This window comes from Vanellus vanellus, assembly GCF_965231255.1.
Source record: "Vanellus vanellus genome assembly, contig: HAP1_SCAFFOLD_2447, whole genome shotgun sequence".
Classification (NCBI taxonomy): domain Eukaryota; kingdom Metazoa; phylum Chordata; class Aves; order Charadriiformes; family Charadriidae; genus Vanellus; species Vanellus vanellus.
This window is the reverse complement of record NW_028127294.1, coordinates 1-8,568: the sequence shown is the minus strand read 5'-3', so window position 1 is coordinate 8,568 and position 8,568 is coordinate 1. Positions and strand designations below refer to the sequence as shown.

The 8,568-nt window shown below is 67.9% G+C and overlaps 1 protein-coding gene across 1 annotated transcript; it reads left to right on the top strand.

Annotated features, from left to right (window-relative positions):
- Nucleotides 1–6: 6 nt before the first annotated feature.
- On the top strand, nt 7–7,945 carry EHMT2 (euchromatic histone lysine methyltransferase 2; the record flags this gene model as incomplete). Its single annotated transcript, XM_082501161.1, has 15 exons — nt 7–81; nt 179–310; nt 788–922; nt 1,012–1,117; nt 1,613–1,717; nt 2,289–2,425; nt 2,920–3,063; nt 3,898–4,133; nt 4,635–4,820; nt 5,377–5,459; nt 5,642–5,748; nt 6,356–6,478; nt 6,567–6,668; nt 6,746–6,850; nt 7,791–7,945. Coding segments are annotated over exons 2-15 (1,838 nt in total), but the record flags the coding sequence as incomplete, so codon positions are not given.
- Nucleotides 7,946–8,568: the final 623 nt, after the last annotated feature.

The window sequence follows — 8,568 nt, the reverse complement described above, 5'->3', positions numbered from 1 at the left end:
CCCAAACGCCCCAAACTGGACTACGGCCCCGAGGGGCTGCACAAGCGCCTGCAGCGGCACAGCCCCCGCGCCACCACCGAGGTACCCCCACGCTCCGGGGGGTCCCCGACCCCCTCCCCTCATCATCCCACGTATCGGGGTCCCCCTGAGCCCCCCTGACCCCCCTCGTGCCCCCCAGATCACGGTGACGGAGGAGATGGCGGCCCCCCCCCGTGGCCCCCGCGACGAGTGGGACAGCGAAGGCGGCGGCGGCTTCTCCCTCTTCTACGACGGGTTCAGCGTGGACGGGCACGGGGACTCGGACAGCAAGGTGGGACTGGGAGCACTGGGAGGGACTGGGGGGGGACTGGGAGAGGCTGGGGGATTACTGGAAGGGACTGGAGGTTACTGGGACAGACTGGGATGAGCTGGGGAGTCACTGGGAGAGGCTGGGAGGTGCTGGGGGGGGACTGGGACAGACTGGGAGCAACTGGGGGTTATTGGGACTGATTTGGCGGCACTGGGGAGTCACTGGGGGGGGGACTGGGACAGACTGGGAGACGCTAGGGCATCGCTGGGAGGAACTTTGGGTTACTGGGACTGGGACAGCCTGGGGGGTTACTGAAACAGATCGGGAGCAACTGGGGGTTACTGGGTGGGACTGGGGGGTTACCGGAGAGACTGGGAGGTGCTGAGGCATCACTGGGAGGGAGAAAGGGGTTACTGGGACAGATTGGGAGGCACTGGGGGGTGACTGGGAGGCACTGGGAGGGCTCCTGGCCGCCTGGGCTCACACGGGGGGGCTCAGTCGGAGGGGGAGGGGGCCGGCGAGGTGCTGAGCGAGGAGGAGGAGGAGGAGGAGGAGGAGGAAGAAGAGGAGGAGGAGGAGGAGGACGAGGAGGAAGAGGAGGAGGACGAGGAGTCGGGCAACGCCTCGGACCGGGTGAGGGGCGGCGGGGGGTGGGGTGGGGTGGGGGGGTCGGGGGGTGCTTGGGGGGGTCCTGACGGAGTCGTGCGTGTGTCCCCCCCCAGAGCGCGTCCAGCGCCCGGCGCAGGGCCCGGCGCCGCTGGAAGGAGAGTCCGTGGCTGAAACCGGCGCGGAAACGCAAACGCAAAGAGCCGCGGGGCAAGGAGAGAGGTACGGGGCGGGGGAGCCTAGAAACCGATAAGTGGGGGTGAGGGGGAGCCTTGAAACGGATGAATGGAGAAGGAAGAGACTTGAAACTGATAATCGGCGTAAGGGGGAGCCTTAAAATTCAAAAGTTGGGGTGGGGGAGCCCTGAAGCTGATAAATTGAGCTGGGGAGAGACTTGAAACAGTTACGTTTTGGGAAGAGGAGACCCAAGTTTGATACATTTGGGGAAGGGGAGCCGCGGAACTAGTAAATTTGTGGAGACAAGAATATAAAAATAAGGAATGAGACCAAAAGGGTGCGAAACCTACTAAGTTGGGGGAAAATGAGATTTAAAATTGGTACGTTTAAGGAAAAGGAATACTAAAATTGTCAAATTGGTGGGGGGGACGTGGCGTGGCAGAAGGAAACGGGGGAGGGAGCACCCCCACGATGGGGCGGGGCCTCAGGGTGGTGATGTCAGCGGTGATGTCAGACCCCTGACCCCTCCCCCCCCCCCAGGCGTGCCCGGAGCCCCCCCAGGGGCCCCCCCCAGCGAATACACGGAGGTGCCGCTGGGCTGCCTGCAGCTCCCGGGGGGCGGAGCCATCTCCCCGCAGCCCCCAGGTAAGGTCACGCCCACACAGGCCACGCCCTCTTCAGGGCACCTGGCCACGCCCACATCGTGTGGCACCACTCCCTGTGCCCAGTTCCCCCCATCAGAGTCTGGCAGCGCACTGGCCACGCCCCCTCCATGTGGCCACGCCCCCTTCCAAGTCACCCTGTCCGTGTGCCTGTCATAGGGTGCAATCCCCCTCCTAGACCCCGCCCCCGCGTGAGGCTCCGCCCCCATATGCAGTCCCTTACCAGTCCATTGCCCTGCAGCCCCGCCCTTCTCCCTAGACCACGCCCCCTCCCCTGAAGCCCCGCCCCAGCCTCCTCTCCCAGCCCATGCTCTCCCCTCGTGGCCCCGCCCCCTCCCCTCTGCGGCCACACCCCCATAGGCAATCCCCCATCTGTTCCCTTGTGGCCCCGCCCCTCCTCGTAAACCACGCCCTCTCCCTCTGAGGCCCCGCCCCCCCACCCAGCTTCACTCCCCTCCCAGCCCTTGCTCTCCCCTTGTCGCCCGCCCCCCTGAGCGAGGCCCCGCCCCCCTGAGCGAGGCCCCGCCCCCCTGAGCGAGGCCCCGCCCCCGCAGGCCCGGCGGGGGGGCTGGAGGCGGAGCGCTTCGAGGAGCTGCCGCTCTGCTCCTGCCGCATGGAGGCCCCCAAAGTGGAGCGGGGGGGCGAGGGGGCCCGGGGGCTCTGCATGGCCACCGAGAGCGTCGACGGGCAGGTGGGCGGCCGGGGGGGCCGGGGGGCTGCAGGGGTTTGGGGTTCCCCAGCATGGGGGGGGGGTCACGGGGGGACCCAGGGGTTTTGGGGGGACCCTGCTGTTGGGGAGGTCAGAGGGGTGCGGGGGGGGTCTAAAAGGTTTTGGGGGACCCTCCTGGCGTCGGGGGGTTGGGGGCCGGGGGGTGGGTGGTAACCCAGGCGTTTTGGGGGGGGACGGGGACACCCCCAGGTGGCGGGTGGGGGGATCCGGGCGTTTGGGTGGGGGCTGAGGGGGAACCCCGAAGGACTGGGGAGGGGGCCACACTCACAATTTAGGGGGGGACATGAGTGCCCGGGAGGAGAAGCCCCCCTGTGCCTTTGGGGGGGGGGCCCGGGCACATAGAAGGGGGTGTAGGGAAAGGGGTCCGTGGTGGGACGTGGGGAGGGAGGAGGGTGTCCTGGGATGGGGGGGGGAGGTGCGAGTACCCCCCCCCGTTTTTGCCCCCCCCCCCCCAGCTGAGCGGCTGCGGCAGCAGCATCCTGAAGCGGGAGACGATGCGCCCCTCCAGCCGCGTCCCCCTCATGGTGCTCTGCGAGAGCCACCGCGCGCGCATGGTCAAGCACCACTGCTGCCCCGGCTGCGGCTACTTCTGCACCGCCGTGAGTCGGGGGCACGGGCACCGGGGGGGCACGGGGACCCCCTCGAGCCCCTCAAAAGCTCTTTAGGGACCCCAAAGACCCTCTGTCCTCCCCCCGGACCCCCTTTAGGGACCCCAAAGATCCTTTGTAACCCCCCGGGACCCCTTGTAACCCCCCGGGACCCCTTTAGGGACCCCAAAGACCCCCTGTACCCCCCCAAAAATCCCCTTGGGCACCCCCTGACCCCCACATGCCCCCAGGGGACATTTCAGAAGAGTCGGTCTCATGTATGACTAAAGTCTGGGACCCCCTGTGCCCCCCTAGGGCACCCCAAACCTCCTCTGGGGACCCCCTGACCCCCCCGTGCCCCCCAGGGGACGTTCCTGGAGTGCCACCCCAATGTGTCCGTCATGACTGGGACCACCCAGACCCCCTTTAGCCCCCCAAAACCCCTTTAGGGACCCCAAGGACCCCCTAAACACCCGTAGGACCCCCCCAGGACCCCCTGGGGACCCCCTGACCCCCCTGTGCCCCCCAGGGGACGTTCCTGGAGTGCCACCCCAATGCGTCCATCGTGGCTGGGACCCCCCGGACCCCCTTTAGCCCCCCAAAACCCCTTTAGGGACCCCAAGGACCCCCTAAACACCCGTAGGACCCCCTGGGGACCCCCTGACCCCCCCGTGCCCCCCAGGGGACGTTCCTGGAGTGCCACCCCAATGTGTCCATCGTGGCTGGGACCCCCCGGACCCCCTTTAGCCCCCCAAAACCCCTTTAGGGACCCCAAGGACCCCCTAAACACCCGTAGGACCCCCCCAGGACCCCCTGGGGACCCCCTGACCCCCCCGTGCCCCCCAGGGGACGTTCCTGGAGTGCCACCCGGACGTGCGCATCGGGCACCGCTTCCACCGGGGCTGCGTCTCGCAGCTCAACGGGATGATCTTCTGCCCCCACTGCGGCGAAGACGCCTCCGAGGCGCAGGAGGTGACGCTGCCCCGCGCCGAGGGGACCCCCCCGGCCCCCCCCACCGCCGCCGTCCCCCCCGAACCCCGCCGCCGCCCCCCCGCCCCCCGCACCGATGCCCCCACCCCCAGGTACGGCACGGGGAGGGGGGGCTGGGGGGGGTGGAGGGGATCTGGGGGGCTTTGGGGGGTTTAGGGTCATTTGGGGGGGGTATGAAAGGGTTTTCGGGGCTCTCTGAGGGGTTTAAGGTAATATAGGGGGGCACTTGGGGGGTTTGGGGGAGTATGAAGGGGTTTGGGGGTCTTGGGGGTGCACGAACAGGTTTTGGAGCGGCTATAGGGGGTTTAAGGTTATAGAGGGGGGTCTCGGGGGGGGCATGAGGGAGTTTGGGGGCCTCTGGGGGGTGCACAAAGGCTTTTGCGGGGACTGTGGGGGGGTTTAAGGTTGTCTGGGGGGCTTTTGGGGGGTATGAAGGGGTTTGGGGGGGTCTGGGGGGATACATTGGACTTGGGGGGTTACAAAGAGTCTTTGGGGGGGTACGTGGGATTTGGGGGGCTCTGGGCTCACTCAGAGCTTCGGGGGGGTCCCGGGGGTACCCCAACCCCCCTCTTGACCCCCCCCTCCCCCCCCAGCGCGCGGATGCGTGGGCAGGGGGAGGGCCGGGCGCCCCCCCCGGACCCCCGTGCGGAGCCCATCGACAGCTCGGGGGGGCCGGCGCTGGCGCTGCCCTCGGGGGGGGCCCTGTCGGCGCGGGGGCTGGCGCCCGGCCCGGCCCGCGACCTGCTGGAGAAGGCGCTGGTGGGGCAGGAGGCGGAGAGGTGGGGCGCCCCCGGGACCCCCAGCACCCCCTGACCTCCCCCTGGGACCCCCTGACCCACCCCGACCCCCCAGAGACCACCAACACCCCCTGACCCCCCGATACCCCTCTGACCCCCCCCAGGGACCCCCAAAACCCCCCTGGTCCCCCCTGACCCACCCCAAACTCCCCAGGGGCCCCCGACACCCCCTGACCCCCCCCCCGAGGGACCCCCAAACCCCCCTGAACCCCCCAGTGCCCCACATGGGGTCCCCCACTAGTTCCAGTATCCCCAGTCGGGGGTCGTCCCCCCCAGGCTCTGAGTACCCCACAATACCCCCAGTGCTCCCCCAGTATAAGGTCTCTCAGCCTTCCACTACCCCCAGTATAGAGTCCCCCACCCCTCCAGTGGTCCCAGTACCCCCAGTATAGGGTCCCCTAACCCCCCAGTATCCCCAGTGTGGGCTCCCTCAGCCTCCCAGTACCCCCAGTGTGGGGTCCCCCAACCCCCCCATACCCCAGTGTGGGGTCCCTCGGCCTCCCAGTGCTCCCAGTACCCCCAGTTCCCCCCCCAACAGGCGGAAGAAGCTGCGGTTCCACCCCCGGCAGCTCTACGTCTCCGTCAAACAGGGAGAGCTGCAGAAGGTGGTCCTGATGCTGCGTGAGTGGGGGGTCGGGGGGGGGTCGGGGGGAGCTGGGACCCCCCAGAGTGTCCCTCAGGGCTGGGGGGGATCCGGCACGGCTTTGGGGTGTCCTGGGAGGGGGGGTTGGGTTGTCACAGCCCCTCTGGGGGGGTCCCAGCTCCTCCTGGGGGTCCTCATCAGCCTTTTGCCCCCCCCCCAGTGGACAACCTGGACCCCAACTTCCAAAGCGACGCGCAGAGCAAGCGCACCCCCCTGCACGCGGCGGCGCAGAAGGGGTACCTCGAAATCTGCCACCTCCTGCTGCAGGTGGGCTGGGGGTACTGGGAGCACTGGGAGGCGGAGGGACCCCACACTGGGGGTACTGGGGGGTTGGGGGAGCCTGTCCTGGGGGAACTGAGAGCAGTGGGAGGGTGGGAGACGCTATACTGGGTGTACTGGGGGCACTGGGAGGCTGAGGGACCCCGTACTAGGGGTACTGGGGGGCTGAGAAACCCTTTAGTGAGAGTACTGGAAGTACTGGGGGGGTGGGAGACCCTATAGTGGGGTACTGGGAGACTTTGGGGGGCGGAGGACCCTATAGTGGAGGTACTGGGGGGCTGAGAGACCTTATACTGGGGGTACTGGGAGCACTGGGGGTATTGGGAGGTACTTGGAGTCTGGGGAGATCTCACAGTGGGGCTACTGGGAGCACTGGGGGGCTGGGGGACCCCACACTGGGGGTACTGAGGGGTTGGGGGACCCTATACTGGGGGTACTGGGAGCACGGGGGGGGTTCCCTGTGGGTCTGGGGGGGTCCCCTGGGGAGTCCTCAGCACTCTGCGGCGTTCCCTGGAGCTCCAGGGGGTCGCCGGGGGTTGCTGTGGGTTTGGGGGGTGTCCCTGACGTCATGTCCCCCCCCCCGTCCCCCCCCCAGGCGGGCGCCAACATCAACGCGACGGACAAACTGCGCCGGACGCCGCTGATGGAGGCGGTGGCCAACAACCACGTGGAGACGGCGCGGTACATGGTGCGGCGGGGCGGCTGCGTCTACAGCAAGGTGGGCGGTGACGTCGGCGAGGGGCTGTGACATCATCACCCCACCACCACCTTTTCCGGTGATGTCATTGCGCTCTTTCCCCCCCCAGGAGGAGGACGGCTCCACCTGCCTCCACCACGCCGCCAAGAACGGCAACTTGGAGATGGTGGACCTGCTGCTCTCCACCGGGCAGGTGGACGTCAACGCTCAGGTGGGACCCCCGAAATCGGGGGGGGGACACGACCCCCGGTGTCCAGCGGGGCTGACCCCGCCCCCCCCCTCCATCAGGACAACGGCGGTTGGACCCCCATCATTTGGGCGGCGGAGCACAAACACATCGAGGTCATCCGGCGGCTGCTGACGCGCGGTGCTGATGTCACTCTCACCGACAACGTGAGTCACCCTCCACCCCCGCCCCAGGGCAGTTTTAGGGACCCCCCCAGGTCCCCCCACGGCTGTTTCGGGGACCCTCAGATGTTTTGGAGGCCACTCAGGGCGGTTTCAAGGACTTTAGCCTCGCAAAAGGCGGTTTCAAGGCTCCCCCAGAATGATTTCACATCCCCCCCCAGGCAGTTTCAAGCCCCCCCTCGATGTTTTGAAGCCCCCCCAGCTCTTTTCTGAGGTGCCTTTTACCCAAAAAAGTAGTTTCAGGGCCCTCCCAGGTGTGTTTACTTCCCACAGGGCTCTTTTGAAGTCGTTTCCCCCCCCCAAAAGGCAGTCTCAGACCCCCCCGATGCTTTTGAGACCCCCCCGAGGACCCTTTCAAAATGCCCTGCTCCCCACAAAAGGCGGTTTCAAGGCCCCCAGAGGTATATTTACCCCCCCAGAAGGTGGGTTCTGCCCCCGCAGAGGTGTTTTTTTGCCCCCATGGGGTGGGGTTTTCCCCCCAGGGTTGTTTTTGCCCCCCAGGAGATGGATTTCGCTCCCTCCCCCCCCCCCGAGCTGTTTTTTGCCCCCCAGGAGATGCGGTTTGCCCCCCCAGGGGTAGTTTATCCCCGACCCACACATCGTTTTTTCCCTCCAAAGGTATTCCCCCCCTCCCCCCTCCCCAAAAAAATATTTTTTGACCCTCAGAGGTGCATTTTTTCCCCCAGAGGTGTTTTTTGTCCCCCAGGACAGTGGGTTCTGCCCCCCCCGAGGTGTGTTTGGCCCCCATGGGGTGGGTTTCCCCCCCCCCGGGAGATGGGTCCCCCCCCGGGAGGCAGTTTTGCTCCTGCAGGAAAGACTTTTTCTCCCCCAAGAAGAGGGGGGGAGCACGTTTGCCCCGGCGGGGGGGGGGCAACTTTGCCCGGGGGGGGCAGTTCGTGACGGAGGTGTGGTCCCCCCCGGGCAGGAGGAGAACATCTGCCTGCACTGGGCCTCCTTCACGGGCAGCGCGGAGATCGCGGAGGTGCTGCTGAACGCGCAGTGCGACCTCCACGCCGTCAACTTCCACGGGGACACCCCCCTCCACATCGCCGCCCGCGAGAGCTACCACGACTGCGTCATGTGAGGGGGGGCCGGGGGGGCCTCCGGGTGCCGGGTCTATATGGGGTGGGGGTCTCGGGGGGTGTCAGGGGGTCAATGGGGGGGTGTAGGGGGTCTGTGGGGGTCAGGGACTTCGGGGGGGCAGGAGGTGCCCGGGGGTCTGGGGCCGGGGGGGGCCGGGGGGGTCTGGGGGGCCTCCGGGTGCCGGGGTCTATATGAGGTGGGGGTCTCGGGGGGTGTCAGGGGGTCAATGGGGGGGTGTAGGGGGTCTGTGTGGGTCAGGGACTTCGGGGGGGCAGGGGGTGCCCGGGGGTCTGGGGCAGGGGGGGTCTGGGGGGGCTCCGGGTGCGGGGTCTATATAGGGTGGGGGTCTCGGAGGGGGGGGGCGTTGGGGGGGGTCTGTGTGGGTCAGGGGGTCTATGCGGGGGCAGGGAGTGCCTGGATGTCTGGGTCGGGGGGGGGGTACCTAGGTGCTGGGGTCTATATGGGGGGGGGGTCTCGGGGGGGGGTCAGGGGGTCAATGGGGGGGTGTGGGGGTCTGGGGGGGGGCAGGGGGTGCTCAGACGTCTGGGTCCAGGGGGGCTTGGGGGCACCTAGATGCTGGGGTCTATATGGGGGGGGGGGGGGGGCTTGGGGGGGGGCAG